Raw genomic sequence first — 19,276 nt, 5'->3', positions numbered from 1 at the left:
AGTCAAAACATTAAGATACTGTAATCTGATCGGGTATGTCTCGGGTGGCAGTGGCACTTGATTCTTTATAAGGTAGTATCACTCTGGAAGTGAAGAGAGTCAGGTCTAACAGTACAAGCTGGTACATCATCGATCACTGGGCACATTGTCATCTGTATGCAGTTACTCCTGTACGCTAAAGACCAATAAAATCTGTATGTATGACTAATAGCCTAGCAATGTTTGTATCTGTCTTGCATCTTATACTTGAAGCTAGCTGGTTTTTGGGCCATACTATTTAGAGAATTCATGAAACAACCAACAGGCATCTGGAACTGGTTCTGGACTTACAGATATTTCTTATCCATTGTGATATCCCTGTATTACATTGTTTTCATATGTATATAAGAAAAGTATTCATAACTATGGTGATTAGATGGGTATCAGGTTTTCACCTTGATTTTTCACTTGAGTTCTGTGGATAGGTAGAAAAACAGGAAAAAAATGACTACTGAGAAGGGTGCACTCTAAAAAATAACATGGCCTGTAAAAAAGTTTGTCTAAACAAAGCAGGGAATAAGGTTTGGTTGGGCAGTATGAGCTGAAACCCCTGCTCTAATGCTAGGATCCCTCTATGCTGAAGTGAGAACGCTGTAGCAATTTATGTGATAGGTAGAAGCAAAAGCTATACAGGGAGCAGGGATTGTGCAATAGTAGTTGTGACTCAGTACTAGTGTCTGAAGAGTATACACGATCTGGAGAAGATGGAAATAAAACCAGCTGATGAACAGCAGGATGGTAGGAATTTTGTTGTTGTGGTTGTGGGATTTTTTAGATAGAATTGCAATTACTTAAAACTCTATGTGTATGTTTGTAGGGGATATCTCTGACAGAGGGAGGGGATGGATGGGGAATCCTACTGTGGTAGACTTGATATTGTCTTCTCAGCCTATTTGGACATCTGCTGACAGGGGAGGATGTTAGGAGGTTATTGGGTATTATTAGAAAGACCGAAGAATTTCTTCTCCAGTCTTATCTTAGAAGTGATGAGCAAGTGGCAGAACCCAGTAATTGCAGTGGAAGTGATGGTACTTTTTCAAAAATCCAAATTGCCAGTTAAACAGCTGACATTATGGTAGTTGATTGCATGTTGAATTTATGCATTTTGACTAGAATTATCATTTATCACTGTACTTTGAATGGAAATATAAGTGAATTTTCCTGTAATGAATTCTGGATTCTAAAAAGGGAAATGTTAATTAACAGACAGCTAACTTGTGAATTTTGCTAAAATAGAGAGCTAAGGGATTTCAACTCTAGAGCTTTTTTAAGCACAGACCATAGAAAGTATAAGAGGAGTGATCAGTGGTAAAAGAGCTGCGTCTTGGAATATGAATTAGCATGTATGAAGTGAGAAATGTCCATCTTCAGCTGAGCTGGCATGGCTGAGAGGAAGCGCCCCTTGGGCGATGGTAAAGCAGCCTGGTAGTGAGAATGAGTGAAGATTGAATACCCTCTAGTATCTGTGTCATGTCAGAACTAACTTTTAGCCTCACTGAAAACTGAGATGATGATGACATCTATAGGGATGAAAGCCAGACAGTCAGTAGATCTTAGGGTAATTGAATTTCATTTTGCAATAAATGGACTGGAAGCAGATTTGAGTTGAATGCCCAGTGGATGAGGAGTGTGTAATGGGAGACGGGGACTAAAACGAGGTAGTTTTCCACTGTCACTTGCAAAACTGTTGGTATATGAGATTACTGCCTCATTAGCAAGTTTCAACTGGTATCATGTGACTGAAAGAAAGAGATACTGTAGGGAGCATGGATTATTAACTAAGGTGTGACTTTGGAGTAATATCTTCTTTTAAAAAAATAGAAAAAATACTTTGAGACAAATGATTAAATATTATAGATATGGTGGGAAGCTGTATGGAATGCAGCAGCTGTTGATTTATTGCATTGGATTAGGTGAGTGTTGATAAGTGATTTCTTTTGCAAGGTAAATCAGATAGATACTGTCTTTTGATCTCACTGTCACTAGTAACTTCCCCAACGCATGTAAGTGATGCCATTCGTTGTACTTCCAAAGAAGATGAGACCTGGTGAGAAAGAGGTTTGGTTAAGCAGAAGTAGGTACTGTCAAAAGAGCAACTAGAAACACTCTCATCTGTGGTCAGTAGAGTTTCTTTATTGAAGACAAAATGAAAAAGGAGCTTGCATATTAAATATGTTGATACTGAAGGCAGACATCCTCCCAAGGTGATTGGCATAAGGTGGAAGAAGAACTAGGTGGCCTTAAAAGACTGGGTGAAAACAAGAGTTTCTACTAGAGATGTGCAGTTTGGCCTTACAGGGTATAGTAGGAATCTGTAGGTAAGCATGATGGAGGAGAAGAGAGATTAGGGTGTACTTCTTAATTGCGTGATGACTGAGAGACATCAAGCAGTGTGACCTTAAAGTAAAGATATCAGGAAGTGTGACCTTAAACTAAACTATGCCATAGTATGGATGGGGTGAGATTTTTGTAGTAGATAATGACTGAGAGCTAATGCAATTGTAGATGGTACTTCAGTAAAATTTCCATATGCCTGCTGCCTGTATTGTAAAGCTGGCAGTTGAAACTGATGGGGATTGTTGGTGTCTTTTTCACAAAACTGTTTCCACAAAATGTCGTAAGAATGGAATCTCTGGCTCTGCAAAACAAAAACAAAGAAACTATGATGGTCCGATGCAATATACATCAACAAGAGATGCTGATGTGAGAAGAGGGCTACAGGAAAAGAGAAGGCAGTCTTAGTGTGGGAAAAAAAGAAAAAAGTGTGAAAATTGGTCAGTAGACCTTCTTGTGCTTTAAAACCTTATGTTCTGAAAAAAGTTCCAGTAAAAAAAAAAATAAAATTAGAAATTATTTGCTTTGCTTCCACTGCATAAATTGTCTGTACAGAATTTAGAATTTCCTATTCTTGCATTTTCATCCAAGAAGCTAGTGGCACTCGACTGAAGAAGTAACTTGTGTAACTGCTTAACAGTAACAAATGTTTGATGTATCACTGTCTGTGCTATGTCATTTGTGGCTACTAAACTGACCTTTCATGTTGTCCCTTAGGTTCCTGATGTCATCAGCAGCATAAGGCAAGTCTCCAAAGCAGCACTAAAAGAAGATGCCAAACCAAGTAAGGATAGTGAAGATGCCTTCTATGACTCTCAAAAATTTGAGGTCTTGTACTGCGGAAAGGTGACGGTGGCTCACAAGAAAGCTCCCTCCACGCTAATTGATGATTGCATTGAGAAATTTAGCCTTCATGAGCGCCAGCGCCTGAAACTATTAAATGAGCAGCGGAATAATGAGTCAAGTTTAGACTTACCCCTGTGTGAAGGAAATGTGCCATCTTCTCCATCAGATAGCCCGTTTGAGGAGCTGGACAGCCCAAGTAACACTGTAGGGCACGCTGCAATGTTTACAATTGGCAGCCAGACCAACTTGACCAACCTGGTCAGCACTCGTGGCTCCTTTCCAGAAAGAATTTTAGAGGACTCTGGCTTTGATGAGCAGCAAGAGTTTCGCTCCCGGTGTAGCAGTGTCACTGCAGTTATGCAAAGAAGGGTTCATGACACAAACCTGAAAATACAGCCACGCAGAAGACATGCAAGTGCACCCAGTCATGTTCAGCCGTCCGATTCTGAGCAGAACAGGACAATGTTGTTCCAGGTGTGTACTAGGATGAGCAGTTTCAAGTTGGTTTTGCGCTGTATCTTCCCCTGTGCAGTTTGAAGCTGAGACAAGTTTTGCAAGAAAAAATAGTATAGATTCAGTATGGTTTTGTGATTTGTCATAAATATTTATGTATCTGATCATAAATGGTTGAAATGCAAGTAGCTGAACTTTTAAGGAAGTCATCTCAATGTGTGAGCTCAGGTAAATTTTCAGAAAAAGGAATTACTTGTGCAGTAATCACAGTTTCTAGGGAAATAATTATTTTATATGCAGTTTTGGTTTGTCTGTATTGGTGAGATCTAGGACCTAGCTGAAAAAAATGAGTATTCTTTCAAAAAGAGGATGGATGAAGGCTTCCATCCGAACAAATCCTCTTTTGTGTGTGTCTTTTTAATTGCACAAAACTTCACATAAAACTATGAAAGCCTTATGTTTGGGCCAGCCTCTTTATGATAATTTGTATTAATGTTCAGCTTGTCTTTCCCAGATGAGTACTCAAATATCTCTGCACTGAAAGCTTCTTACTTCACACCTCCTGGTTATTTTTGCTCTTGCCCGAAGTGCATTTGATATCTTCAGAGCTTGTGTATTAAGAAAACAAAAGGACACTTAAAGGAGGTGACCCATAAAAGGAAAGCTCTTTGGACCTTAAAATAACAAGGGGCTAAATGTCTGGGTTTTGTCTTTCCATTTGCTTTAAAGATCATTCTGGTCTTTTATTCTCTTGGGGAAGTGTTAACTGAAGTGAGAATGCATTGCCCTTTAGAAAGCCACAGCTATCACTAGTAATGAAAAGGATTTAGCTGAAAAACTCCCTGAGGTCTATGGAGTAAGTTCCATAGGCTTGAGAAGCAGTTTGGGAAAGCTAAAAGATGGCTTGCTGCAAAACCTACCCTTTCTCGTCTGGAATTACTACAAAAACAAAAAGTATTGCCTTAAGATCAACATGGTTTCTCAGCTGATCTATAGCATAGTTTAAAAAAAACATTAAAATCTTCAAAATCTGTTTTTTCCTGCAGCTTTTAATTTAGCCACATTGTTTACTAAATGTTTTAGTATGGTCTGTCAAACATGTGGTCTTTGGACAAAAATAAACTTGAAAAGAAAGGGGGGCAGGGGGGAGGAGGGGGAGAGCTGTCTTCTTTCCAAGTCTTTTTCCTATTCAACTGAGAGTATTGTTCTTGCTGAAATATTCTTACTCAACATAGACTCAATTATGGCACCCTTGCTGCTGCTGAGTAAGCTGTTGTGCTGAAGGTATGTGAATAAGAAAGGTCTAGATTGTCACATTTTTGTTGCTGTTAATGTTGTGCCTCCAAGACAGTCATAAACTAGACTTATTTTTCTCCTCATTTTCCCCTGCCCCAGGTTGGAAGGTTTGAAGTTAACCTCATCAGTCCGGACACCAAATCTGTTGTGCTTGAAAAGAATTTTAAAGATATCTCCTCATGTTCTCAGGTAAGCATTAATAAGAAGCAATATGTAGATCATCAGGAGAAAAGGAATGTATTTGTTCTTTAGCTGGGTTGCCTTGCTGGTCTATAGGCAGCAGAAAAAAAGAAGCATAGAATTCTCTTTCAGCATTCTGTGCCGTTTTCCTTTATTCAGGGTCAAAGGCCATTTTTAGCCAGTTGATCCTATCTAAATTACCCTGAAAGTAAGTAAATTGCTGTTTGACCCCGTTGGCTCCTTAAAAAAAAAAAAAAAAAAAAAAAAAGTGGGAGACAGCAGGGAATTTCGAGTGGTTGTGGCTAATGTACATACAGATCCTACACAAAGTTTGGTCGTCTGCTTTTTGTGGGAGTACAGCTGAAGAAATTGGATATTAAACTGTGATTGCTTCATGAACACTTGCAGCAGATTTGAAGTACTGATTTGCCCTTACAGGAGTGAGGGGTGTTTTTCAAATTGGTGCTTTCACTCATCTGGTAGCACAATCATAATGCAAAGAGATTCCCAAAGAGCTTAAGTACAGAAAAGATGAATGCAAAATGACCAGTCTAAGCTCTGGTAGTGGCAACTTCGATCACTGGTCGAAAGATAAACTGTTCTGCTTTGGGAAGAGCACTGGATATAATTTTGGAAGTAGCTTAATCTCCATTTAGGATGCTCTGAGTGTGCTGTTTCGGGGCAGCTGCACTCCAGAAAGCCTCTAGAATGAAAGGAGGAGAGAATCAGATCACCCTTCCAGAGCAACAATAGTTCACCTGCGTCATTTCTTCTGGAGAACATGGCAGTAGGTGAAACTAGCTGTGTCTAGTAATAAGTAAATGTGTCTTGTAACATTAAATGCCAGGGCCAAGGGATTTACCTTTCTATCTTGCTGTTCATCACTTGCTTTCTTTGGGCACTTTCTGGTTTGAAGTCTTACTTTATTGCCTTCTTTCATTCGCCATGCACATGCATCACTTCAGGCCTCCTTAAATGTTATTATTGTAGTCTAAAGTATACTTCCTGGCATGCTTTAAACCTGTATTTCATTGTAATGCTAGTAAATCTGCTCTTGCAGGACTGTGTTACCAGTGCCAATACAAATTAAGAACTGGTCAGTACTTCTAACTCAAGTGGAGCCTTGAGCTACCAACTAAAGGTCCAGGCCCTTAAACAGACTTTGCTGTTTAACTACAATTTGTATTGGGCTTGGTAGAGAAAAAAATCAAGTGCAAATATAGAATCGGACAGTATAATCAAACAGTGATGTATTTATTAATAGCCTTATAATAAATCTAGATCAAAGAGATTATTAAAGCAGTAGTACAGAAAGCAAAATTTGCAGACGTCTCAAGTCTTCTGCTGTTTGGTACTACCCTGAATAAAAGTGACACTTCAACTTTATGTACTGGGCTCCTGGGTTGCATATACATACTGATAATAGTCAAACAAAACAGTCCTAAGTGGGGACAACCTTTGTTCTACTGATTTTAAAGTGGGGTGAAGACCGTGGCAGACGAGTAAAATAACTGTGTCCAGTAAATAGTGTAAGTCATGCTGTGTGTTGGGCTTTGGAGATGGAGTTTTTCGCTACACCTCTTTGCTTTCATATGGAGCAAAGCTTTTGTGATTTTGCATGCTTGAGTAACTCAAACAGGCCCTAACAATACTGTGGGGGTTTTGTTTGGGTTTTTTTCTAATGCAGAATGGCTACTTTAGAGAAGTCAGGGATTTTTTTTTTTTTTTTTTCTCTATTTAATAGAAATGAAACATTGATTTGCTCAAGACTAAAGATTTGGTTGCATAAACCCCATCAGTACTTTTTTCAGTGCTAGCGACAGGGCTCCTCCGTTACGTATTTATAGGGCAGTGATTTAGTGCATATTGTGGGACTGCAGCCTAGGAATGTTTGTTCTGAGCTTTGCAGATGATGAAAAGGAGATGTTCCCTTCAGCTTGCATTCTGAATTATTTTAGTCTGGTCTAATAAAGGTATTTTTATTCTATAGCTTAAGTATGGTTGATGTGCTGCATTCAGTTCATTATCCGCACTCCATATAATTGTCAAAGCAGCAAATATAATTGATGATAAATCCCTGTGTCTGCTGCCTAAGCTCAGGTGTCGGACAGCTGTAGAAGTTTTTTCGTTGTAGCCTTGCTGACCTTGAGGGAACCCAGAACAGCAACAAACTTTGCTCTTTTGGCATGGCAAGTCCAGCCACCCTCTTAAAGAAATGTGATGGAGGTACTGTTAATTGAGGAATGTCCTGTGCTATTTACACTTCAGCGATGCAAGTGTCAAGTCCATCTCCCCCACAAATGTTCTTGTGTGGAGACTGAGAAATTGGACAGCTGTAGACTTGTTCAGGAGCACTGTCAGCAGAGAACTGGCATTGCACTGAACCGTTTTGAGTAAATGTTCTCCTTGCAAAACAGAAGGCAACATTTCACTGTTACATAGATCAACATATGTGTATGTGTCTGTTCTTTTTCATTTTATGCTTTTGAAGACTTCATGTGTCACAGGAAAATGAGTTCAATTAAGTCAGAATTAGTATGGACTGTGGTAAATTAATGTAGTTTGTGCCATCTTAGATACCCTCTGCACCTTTGTTAAGTTTTGTTTAAGTAGCATAGATACAACTTTTGGAAATTTGTTTTTAAAAACTACAGCGTACTGTGACAATATGTTCAGTCTGTCACGTACGGCATTAGCAGTTTTGTCTAGAGTGTTTTCTGTAGTGACAAGCAAGTTGTTTTGCCTCTTCTCCTCTTTCTACAATATAGGTGTTTTCTTTGGAGATGGATCCAAGCAACTGAGTTGTGCCTTCTGTTGTATTTGGACTTGAGGGATTAAGCTTTCTTTTGGAGAAAATCTACTATTACTATACTCAGATGATAAAAACATTGGCAAAAGCTTTAACAATAGTGAGTCATGTTCCATGAACTGAGACTGGGAATATAGTGCTTCTTAGGAAGCAACTCTCTTTGATCTTCTCAGTGCTGTTTTCAGCAAGGCAATGTTCCCTGTCAAGCAGTTAGACTAGGATCTTGATACTACACATCAATAGTAATGTGTAGTAAGTCTTGAAACTTCTGGTATCTAACTCGGTTTCGAAGAATTTATTTAAGAATTAGGTTGGAATTTTGCATGCCACCACTCATTCCCTGCTCTTTTTGGTGTAGTGCTAACTTACTTTAGAGGAAAGTGAAGATCTGTTGCTACTTTGATGCTAGTCCAGTCCCATGTTTTAGTGTGGGCTCATCACGTACATTTTCAACTGCAGAGATGATTTCAGATACAACCTAGGACTCTTTAGTTTGCTGCCTGAAAATCCATTTTCCTAATGGAAGAAATTCAGGTCCAGGTCTATTGCTGTATAACTTTTGGTTTGATTGTATAAAGAGCTTTATGTAACTAATAAATGCAAAAAGCAATTTAAAAGATAACTGCTGTAGTGGTAAAATAGATCATTAGGAGTATGCGTTCATAGTTTCTCGAATTTTTGTATTGGCAAGTGTTGGAGTCTGTTATCTATTTGTGGAAGCAAAACCTGTTTAGGAAATAGTCTACTAATGCTGTTTTTTTTAAACTCTCTTAGGGTATAAAACACGTTGATCACTTTGGTTTCATTTGCCGGGAATCTGTTGAACCTGGCTTAAGCCAGTATGTTTGCTATGTGTTCCAGTGTGCAAGTGAGTCTCTGGTGAGTATTTATTAACAATTCTGACCTTTCCGTCGGAGGATGTCTGAGACATTTCCTAAACCATGGGAGTCTCTGTTATTCTGCTATGTCAACTGAGACTCAGTGGTCACATCTTCTCAGGTGTGAGTCCTCAGTTGTGAATATGAAAACATGTAATAGGAAATACCTACATCCTGTTCATATATAGCTATATCCTGCTACTCCACTGATGCATATATCAAGAACATATAGAAAAAATCCAGATGGATGAGTTTGCACATGCAGACTGTGAGCGTATTTGGGCTCTGTATTTGATTGTAACTCTTGCATTTCTAATGATTAAGACATTTGGTTCCACATTAAACATGTAATTACATGCGTTGAATGAGTAACAAAGCTGATGATAAAACCCAAACATACTTTTCAGGGTAGGGTTTAAACTACTGGCTGATCCTGCGTGTGTCTTTAGCCTGCATTTGACTTTATCATTTTACCTGTAGCCTGTTTTATTCCTCAGGAGAAGAAAATAACAGCATCTTGTGAGAGAAGAAAACCATAGTATGTGTGGATGTATGTAGCTATAAAAAAGTCAGTTGGACATTTGATAAAGTATATATATCAGTCTATTGAACTTCCAGGTGCCAGTGATTTAACTGATAAAGGTAGCTTAGCTTAATGATGTGAGATGCAAACAAGGAAATCATTTTAGCTACTACATTTTTATTTTAAAGCTCTGACACTTTAAAAAGAAGCTGGTTTCTGTTTTTTTCTGTTCCGAAACATGTTTGTTCCTGATGGCTGTGCTAACAGCTGCTAACTCTTTTTCAGCTAATCTTAAAACCCTTCTAGCTAGCTGAACATGTAATTTGTTCATCCATTGACTAGTTTGAGAGTGAATAGATTACATTAATAAAACTTCCAACAGCTAACAGCCCTAGATGTACAATAGTAGCTGAGGCTGCACTTCTGTCAGTATGAGAGCTTCTTATGAAATCAGCTCCGACACTGTATTAACAGAGAATGTTACATCTGACCTACTGATAAATCTGACCATGCATAATTCAAAGACTAAAAATGTGGTGTATAAAGAAACCATGTATTTATGAACCTCCTCACGTATTCTAGTACTGATGTGTGTGAGTATGCCCACACTGCAATATGAAATGAACATTCCTGAGCTACTTCCAGGTGCAGTTGCTTGGACCCCAGTGGCAGTTGGATTGTGGCAGGGCAGAGCTGTAAAACCTAATGCTTTCCAAATTCTGTGCTGCCAGGCAGGCTATGGCACCAGGCTTGTGTATGTTCGCTCTAAACCTACCTACAGTCTGTGCTACAGTTCTCATGATTTTAGTGTAGTCATAATCCATATGCTTAGCACTGTACTGTGGATCTTATTTGAGAGGCATTGTTACCAACTCTAAAAATTTATCAGTCTGTATTGCAAGATGGATATTCACTGTTCAATGCCCTGCTTCATTGCTAAAGAGGGAGCACCCAGAAATTCCTGGTAGTGCTTAAAACTGGGGGTAAAAAAAAAAAAAAAAGGTAAAAGACCTCAAAACCTAAATGTATTGGGACACAAACTAAATCAAATATCCACAGTCAAGGCCCCCCTGCCCCCACCCAGGTGAAAGACACTCAAAGAAAGTCTTTGTTTTCAATGTCAGACTACATGATTTTGGTCTCAAATATTTATTTCAGCTTTCTACTTCCTGCTTATAAAAAAACCCAACAGGTAAAAGCAAGGATATGATTTGGCAGTAGAATACTAATTTCTTTCCTAAGATTGTCATCAAGCTGTTGTCTCCCTCTTTCCGTGCTAGTTCAAAGACTCAAGTGACCAGCTCTTAGTAAGCATTGTATTCCTCTAAAATACAGACAGGGAACTCCCAAGTGCTTTGTGTATAAGGTCTGGGAGTGTATTTGGATGAGTGTGGAGAAACACTGTCACCTTGACCTCTCTTACATGAAAGTTTGAGCTTTTCCACTGCTGTTGTGTGGGAACATGGCACCACTGTGTTTGTGTTAGTGGTAAAGATCAGGGCAGACTGCAAAGCAGTACTTAAAGGTAAGTTGGTGATTGTAATGAAGCTGGTAGCTGGTTTAGTAGCCTGGAGAAAAGTGAACTGCTGTGGGAAGCTCCCGTCTGCCAGCGGGATGAATCTGTGGGATTTTGCGCTAAAATGATGCAGTGGTAGGAAGCAAATCATTCAGAGGGAGCATGTGCAGTTTACAGGAGAAACGTGAAGCTAAGGGAAAAGAAATTAATGCTTTTTATTTAGCCAGCATATATTCAAGCCAAAAATTCCCACTTGCAGCTTCTTAAAACAGCAGCTGCCTGCCCAGTAAGCTTGGGCAGCAGCAGCAGATAGATACTCAAAATTACACTGGCTGGCTGAACTTGAAGAATGGTGAGCGTCCACAGAAAAGGTAAAAAGCTGGAAATTCAACCTTGATCTCTTTAGAAGACAGCAAAAGGTTTTACTTTGATTATAAAGCACCTCTCTGTGATGTGATTTATAAATCTAATTTGACATATATGGCATGCATTTTTGTTTATATACTCTCTTTTCCCTCCTTCCTCTATAGGTTGATGAGGTAATGCTAACCCTGAAACAAGCCTTTAGCACTGCTGCAGCTCTGCAAAATGCCAAGACGCAGGTTAAACTGTGTGAGGCCTGCCCTATGCATTCATTGCACAAACTTTGTGAAAGAATTGAAGGTAGCAGCTGAGTTTATTTTCTAATTGTGTTTTTCTGATTAGTCTAGAATTTTAATTATGTTAGCCAGTGCTTTCAACTTAAGCGATATAAGGACAGAGGGAAAAGAATCCCAATAAGCAATTCTAACCATCCTTTGCACTCTCTGTAATCAAGTGGAGGTGATTGCAGTAATGATCCTGCAACTGAATGCAGTATAGCTTCTGTTATAGATACATACTCTTTCATCATCATACCTCTCTTAAATTTTTAGCAGTGCAGAAAAACCCACCAGTTCACCTTCCATTTGGTTTTTTTTTTATTTATTTATTTTCCCGAAGGTGCAGGCTTTCAAAATGAGTCATAAAAAGACAGTTCTGATCAAAAATGATCTTGCTTTCTTGTGTTTATTCTTTCCTGTGTGGAATTATTTTTTCCTTCTTTGTGTTTATTCTCTTACACACTTCAAAACCTAGTTCTATTATGGGGAAATAAATGATTGAGTTAGGAGATTAATAACCAATAAAGAAAGTTAGGGCAATTACCTGGCTTCAAATACGAGTAGACAAACCTTTGTAGTTTCTCTGGAAGTGAGGTATGCCAGAACACATGCAAAAAAAAAAAAAATCTTACAAGATAGAATTAAAAAAATAAATAATTAGTAACGGGATGCTATTTTTATAGTCACTCCACTATGTCTTCTTGCGAAGTGTTGTACAAAAAAACCCCCAAGGATGTTATAGTAGTCTTTTATCTTGTGCCCTGGTGATGATGGTGCTGGCAATTGCCGGTTCTCCCATTCATGAGGTACGTAGCTCCCTCTGGTGGATGAAAAGCGAAGTATAAAATCTTGGTGGAGCGAAATTCTGCTAGGTTGTGAAGAGTACTTTCTGCGTTTAACAACAGATATTCAGAAGTGATAAAACTTAACAGGGAAAGTCCTCTGTAAATGAAAAACTGTAGAGGCTTCTTTATAAGGCAGCGTAAGTATCTTGAACACAGGTACTTGCAAGCCTGGGATGAGTATCCGGTATTAAAATAAAATCTCTTCTAGGACAACAACTTGAGTACCACAATAATAGTTTCATAAACTTTGTTCTTAGTGACTGAAAAGACATACTTTACTGTTCCTTTGTTTTTATCCATCTGCTTTGTTTAGAGTGTAGAAATTTATCATAATCCAACCTACAGCTTCATGAATTTGGAAAAATCTTTATCTGTTCTGATTTTACAGTTTTCTGTTAATGATATCTACCTTGGATGGAAGACCTATGTATCTTCATTTGATTCAGGGGTTTTGTTTTCCCCCATGATTGCCCTGTATCAAACATCAGGAGTTCTTTCCTTTATTCTTACTGGTTTTTTGCTATTCTTGATTTTAAGTCTCTTCAGTTCTCTGGTATGACCGTACCATACCATTTGCTTGCGTAGAAATGCATCTAAGTTTTTCAATCAACAGCACCTGAAAACTTAGGAGGATCCTGTGCGTTGAGTATGTCTCCGGTTATATCCCTGATCTGTTCCTCTTTTCCTCCTCTGCCGTACAGTTGTCAGGCTTCCAGCTGTCAGTGATCTCTTGGTACTAGGACAGAAGACATCAGCGGGGTAGGGAGCACAACCTTTTACACAGGAGCCAGACACTTAGCTGCTGCTAGTTCTGTTTTTACCACTAAAGAAAGGAGACAAAACCATGTGGTTTAGCAAAACCTGAAGCATTTTGTATCATGTATACTGCAGATATACAGCTGTTATATGTTAAACTTGTTTCAACTGAAATGAAGGCTTAAATCTTCTACTATCATTGTTTTCAAAAGTTTTTTGAGAGATCATTTGAGAGTCTAGAAGCTTTAATGTTCCTTTCTTTTCTCAGGACTCTATCCACCAAGAGCCAAACTTGTAATTCAGAGACATCTGTCATCACTAACTGATAATGAGCAAGCAGACATTTTTGAACGTGTTCAGGTAATATGTTAGAAGCTCTTCTTCAAATTTGAAAAAGACCATGATAAAATGGACTAGACGTTTTGGTTTTGATTGTTTGGTTTGTTATGCAGCTGATCTAGAATTTACTAATTTTTCCACTAAACATCATACTGAAATAGCATGCTCCAGCCTAACCTCATGTGCGATACACTGCTGTCGGAAAAGTTTTGATTCCCAAGTCTGCAGAGATGCTGTGTGTTCATACCCAGAGTATTTTTTTTTCTGAGCTTAGTTCTTCATCTGTAAACACATTTCCCTACTTAAAATTGTTAGGGGAGTGAGTTGAGAGCAGATGAGACAAGCAGATACTGGGAACGTGTCTGGCCTTTACAGAAGTTGCCTTTTTTGACTTACTCTGAGGCAAGGTTCTGGTGCAAGCAAGTGTACTCAAGTATATGAAGCATACAATAATTTAGGCTTCCAAAGGCTACGCTCATCCCTAGCTCATTCCCTGAAGAAGGGAGTGGCTGTTTGATTTTCCTGTGTTCCTTACTCCATTTATAAGGCTATAGAATGGCAGACAGCCTCAGAAAACAAAATGTGTAGGCGTAAGGCTCCCTCCCCTCCACAGCCTGTAACATTTTTCCATGTGGAAAGTCTTGGTCTGTTCTGCTCAGGAGTACGAAGGCACACAAAGAGTAGTCAATTTGGCATACTAATAGTATGCTGTAGCATCTGGCATATTGGTATATTAATTTCAAAGAATACATACGTATGTAAGGGAAAATAAGCAAATCATGACTTGAAAGAACTTTTTTCTCTTCTTTGCTGTTACTGACAGAAAATGAAGCCTGACAGTGACCAGGAAGAAAATGAACTTGTGATCTTGCATCTGCGCCAGCTCTGTGAAACTAAGCAGAAAATGCATGTTCACATTGGTGAAGCACCATCGGTAAAGCTTATTTTTGTATTATTCCTCTCCTTCCTCCCACCCTGTTATAATGCAACCTGCAATTTTATCAGGGCCACTGCTAGAGTTCATTAGGGATAGCTGAAGCTGGGTATCGTAATTGAGAGGACTGTGAAAGACAATTAATTTGATTTATAGTGGCATGCTTGTGTTTTGTTAAGTTTGGGGGGCACAAAAGGAGGGAAGAAAGACAAGCAATTATTTTTAGGTCTAGATTTCCTTACTGTGTGCGGATACCTCTTCTGTCCTTTTTTGTTCTCCCTGATCCCCACTCCCAAACAGTTATTTCTAGGGAGAATAGGGATGAAGAGGGCATTAGTTTCAGTTTAAACTACAAACTTATCTAGCAAAGAGAATGGGTGACAGTACTGTTAAATTGATATGCTTTTGCAAGATAGTCTTTAGGGATGGAATGTGCTTTTAACTGCGGGGTTTTATGCGTTTGTGTTTTAGGGGGTGTGGGGTTTTTTGTTTGTGCTGTTTTTTATAATGAAGGCCAAGGATATGTTGTTTATTATTTAACTTGGTTCAGCTCTGGTCTTTGGAGGTCTGCGATTACAAAAAAGAATTGCCAAAGCTGAATTGTGCCCTTGCTTATTTCAACAGACTGTTTCTAACAGTGCAATTCCAGAAGGCACCACGAGCGGTGGCAGGTTTAAACTTGACATTTTGAAAAACAAGGCCAAGAAATCCTTGACTAGCTCACTGGAAAATATCTTCTCAAGGGTAAGATTAACAACTCATTGTCAGCAGCTCTCTCAGATAACCTTGACAGTAAAGACCTAGCAGATTATTTTTTTGTTTTGTTTTTGGTTTTGGCCTCAGTCTGATAAATACTTAATGAGGCAATATTGTGAAATCTGAGGGTTACAGCTGGGTTGATAGTGACTTAGCTGTGCTAGAAAGTTTATGTAAGCCCACACATACAGAGGAAAAAGGGCAACTTTCTGAATAGGTTCATTGTAGGTGGCAAGAGATTAGCTGAGCATTATTGGATGCGTTGCTTCAGAATAAAAAACATCAATCAGGATGGTTACATGATCCCATAAAGAGACATTTTATCTTATTTTTTGAAAGTGTGAATAAATGTGCCTGCATAAATGGGAAATCTTTCTGTTCTGTGAAATAATGCCTTACTGCTCGTGGCTAAAATTGCTCTTATTGATCACTAAAAATCTTTAGAAAGTAGTAACAAAGATGTCCTTTTGCAGGGGAAAAAAACCCAAACCAGTAGACTTAAAAAGTGAGTTGTTGCTAGCCAGGTATGTTGTGGAATTGCAGAGAATTACTGGAACTTTTTTATATTAAAGTGGAGAATAGGTGTATAGAGGAGTAAGTGAAGAAGGCTGGGTGCCTGGGATCCAGTATGTTGTTCCAGAGGAGGTGTGATGGGCTGTGAATACTGGATGGTGAGGCTTCAATATAATTTGGAGCAGTGAAATTAAGTTCCTTCTGCTAGTAATTTTAAAAGTACCATGCTGAATCAAGGTCTAAGTTGCACTTGTCCTGCAGCTTATATGGGCATGCCATAAAGTAACCTACAAATGTAGGATGCCACAGATGTTCCCTGTAAAGGAGGCAAAATATTATTTGCCAGGGAGAATGCTTAGAGCTTTCAGTTAGGTGTGAATTTGATCTAGGACTGAAGCTAGAATTAGAACTCTCCTAGTCAAATCTGACCTCTGTTGTGCAGCAAGTTTTACACTCTAGGGACTTGGTCTGAAGCAGGGGTGGGGGATGGAGAGAGGAGGAGGGAGGGTGGAGAGCAATGATGGTCAAAAGATACAGATAATTTCAGCAGTCTGGAATATCATCACATGGTGACAGTCATGCCTGTGCTGAGTCTGATTTGTTTTCCACATCTAAAGGGGCATGTGACTGGAAAGTGATCTAGCTCTGACCAGTGGGTTATTAACCCTGTGGTGGCTGTGGAACAGACATTCATCACTGGGAACAACCCAGTAAAGCAGCCCTGACATATACAGACATACTAGTACTCCAGTCATGTCAAGGAAGAATCACTTAGATGGCTTCAGTTGAGTATCTGAAGGGAAATTGCTTATATATTGTTGGTTTTGATATAGTATGTTTCTTCTCACCAGGGCCACTGTAGCATACTGCATGTTATAGCATAAGGATCTGTACAGTCCATGATTGAGTTCAAGAGAAGTGGACACCTGAATCTGGATTAGGGCCATTTTAAGTTTGCTCTTTAAGAAGTGGATTTGCAGTTGTGAGGAAGGTTGTCTCATCTTTAACTTAAAGCTGCGATAGATCAGGAGCAGCAGTAGAGTATCGTGATACACATAGGGGTTCATCCTTGCAGACCCATTTAAAGGTTACACAATGCAAGACCGAGAAAAATACTTTATAGTGCAGCTCAACCACTAATTATTTGATTAAAGCAGGTATATACAATGAGTATCTCTGTGCATGTATACTGTGTTATGTGCTTAAACATGTTAGGCAGTGACAGTTCCGATAGTTCTCATTCTTCATCAAGCTATTACAACAAGCCCAATGGATCATGGCTAATTTCTAAAGGTATTTAGGCACCAAATACCTATTGGTGTGGTGGGTTTTCCCCTCCTTAAATCAGCTGAAAATCACATGGTATTGATGTAATGGGATGCAATTATGCATGACTTATCTTCATTTTAAAGTACATTTAGTAACAGAGACCAAGAACTTTCAGTTTTGTTTGGTTTTTGTTTGTTTGTTTAAGTTGGCATTTGGCATCTTTTTGTAGATGAAAACATTTCAGTAAAAAGTAAGTCAGAATATGTGGGGGAGAGATGCAGCCTCAGTCTTAGCAAAACTAGAAATAAGTATGTAGTAACCAGATATATAGGAACACTTTAAGTGGATGGCGTCTTAACTAGGTAAATAGCATCAAGTGACATTTGAAGCTACTTGAAGGAGTAGGTGCTCACTGCTCACCATAGGGAAACATGCTGGGTTCTGTGCTCTGGCTTCACATAGGCCCAGAGGAATGTCACTTTTTTACTTGTTTGTTTTGCTGGACTGATCTTATTTTTGTCAGGTTTGAACTGAAAACAGGCAGTGGCTTCCTAATGAGGTACCTTAGAAAAATAAATATAACCTCTGTTTGACCTCATGAACAGATTTCTTCCAGCCCATGCTGCACTAACATTTTCTGTTGCTTTTCTCTGAACGAGAAAGCCCTTCTTACAGTGCCAAAAATGTGTGTTTTTAAAGCTAGTGAGAAACTTCCAAGTTATCCTTTGCTCTTGTTTTATTGTGAAGGGTCAGTGAAGAGAGAGGGCAGTGTATTCATTGGTAATGAGCTTAAATGGGATAAAGTACTTAAAAGGCACTCTAAGTCTTGAAAATAAACCTTGCCAGGAAAAAGTAGGCTAAATAAATACTGCTGATAGTTTTCCCAAAACCTAGACTATTTTTCCCAGATAAAGTACTGAAAGCAACTTGCTTCAGCAGATGGAAGTGTCCCAACAGCATCCATCACCAACATTTAATGGGAGTTAAAGTTAGGAGTGGAAGGCAGTCAAAAGTATTGTGGCTGTAATGCCTCTTCCTGTGAAACCACGTAGCTGTTAACAAGTTCAGGAAAGATCTGCTAACACTAGTTTTTAGCAAATTTGCCTTGGGTTTATCTGCAGTATAACTGGAAAGTCTTGTTTGTATCTGGTACTATTTGGTTGGATTTGCAGCCAGAGGACATTTAGTGCTTTCACCACTACTGCCCGGTTGTACTTAATTTGTCTGAAATATATAGATATGGAGTAAACTCTGCTGAGATTGTAGTATGTCAAATGCATCTGTTAGCTGCAGTGCATGCACAGTACTGAAGTCTGGAGCTTTTTGAAGTCGGCTGTTTTACCTCAAATAGATCAGGAAATACTCAGTTGCTTCGGACAACAGAGCTACAAGTTTAGAGCTCTTGGGAGAAAGGGTAGAAGATACAGTTTTGCCAGCTAAAGATGCCACTGCTTGTAAAATCCAGTGCTTACCCTGTGATCTGTCATCTTATGTCAAATGTGTCACGTGCCTGAACTGTCCTTTGTTCACCTGCATGGCTGTTGCCATCTTGGCTTAACCTTCAGAAAGAGGAAAAAGACCAGGTTAAATTACTTACCTTCCTTTCTTGCAGGGAGCCAACAGGATGCGAGGCCGCCTGGGAAGCGTGGACAGCTTTGAGCGCTGCAACAGCCTTGCTTCTGACAAAGTACGTAAAGAGCTTAGTTAAAATTGGCACGTTTTTATACGTGAGCGTTAATGAAGCATAGATACGGCAGTCTGCTTTGATTTAAGGGAAGCAGGACAAAGCACATCAATTTACAAAACTCAAGTAAGAGTTTCCACTGGGAGGTGGATGGTGTGAGAATGCTGGCATGTATGTTGACTTGAAGCTTCAGTTTAATCTGCTGTTTGACTGCCAGTCCTGTTTTTGTACACTTCCCTCGCCTCTACAAAAAGCAGGGAGTTTCTTGTCAGCTTCTGCCTTGTTTCACTGAAGTAATTAAAAACACCTCGTTATCTCAACAAAAGGAAATGCTCTGAAGGTGAAGAATCCCTTCTGTAAGTAACAGTTGCTTTAGGGAAGTAAGAATTTTTGACCTAAAACCAGCTGTTGGGGATGCTGTATGGGGGCGAGCGGGCGGAACTCTGTTCACTTTCTTTTTGTTTCCTGTTTTTAATGTTTTACCTCACGTGAGGATTGGTTGGTGGTTTTCCCAAGAGGTGAAGATTCTATTATGGTTTTCCTGCTACAGTTGCTCACAAACTGGCTGTGCAATAACAGCCTGTCTTCCAGGATATCTTTCTGACGGTACAGGAAGTATGCTCACGATATGTCGAGGAAACTAGCTGAAAGCAGTTTCCCTAGTC

At 39.2% G+C, this 19,276-nt stretch overlaps 1 protein-coding gene and 1 long non-coding RNA gene across 4 annotated transcripts in view; one reads left to right on the top strand and one right to left on the bottom strand.

Moving 5' to 3' along the window:
• TBC1D4 (TBC1 domain family member 4) overlaps nt 1-19,276 on the top strand; it is a 111,018-nt gene that overhangs the window by 60,048 nt on the left and 31,694 nt on the right. For all 3 annotated transcript variants that reach the window (XM_080374395.1, XM_080374394.1, XM_080374396.1), the window contains exons 2-9: nt 3,091-3,693; nt 5,068-5,157; nt 8,732-8,836; nt 11,405-11,537; nt 13,385-13,476; nt 14,279-14,389; nt 15,014-15,133; nt 18,540-18,614. In XM_080374395.1, coding sequence (XP_080230521.1) covers nt 3,091-3,693; nt 5,068-5,157; nt 8,732-8,836; nt 11,405-11,537; nt 13,385-13,476; nt 14,279-14,389; nt 15,014-15,133; nt 18,540-18,614 — 1,329 coding nt within the window. The remainder of the gene's footprint in view (nt 1-3,090; nt 3,694-5,067; nt 5,158-8,731; nt 8,837-11,404; nt 11,538-13,384; nt 13,477-14,278; nt 14,390-15,013; nt 15,134-18,539; nt 18,615-19,276) is intronic.
• Nucleotides 12,969-18,657, bottom strand: LOC308058531. The gene is made up of 2 exons (XR_013925862.1): nt 18,525-18,657; nt 12,969-13,183 (listed from the first exon to the last, which is right to left on the bottom strand). It is a non-coding gene; the product is annotated as an uncharacterized lncRNA (long non-coding RNA).

Source organism: Falco punctatus (assembly GCF_963210335.1).
Source record: "Falco punctatus genome assembly, chromosome: 2".
NCBI classification, from domain to species: domain Eukaryota; kingdom Metazoa; phylum Chordata; class Aves; order Falconiformes; family Falconidae; genus Falco; species Falco punctatus.
Note: the sequence above shows the minus strand (reverse complement) of the source record. Positions and strands in the feature narration are given on the sequence as shown.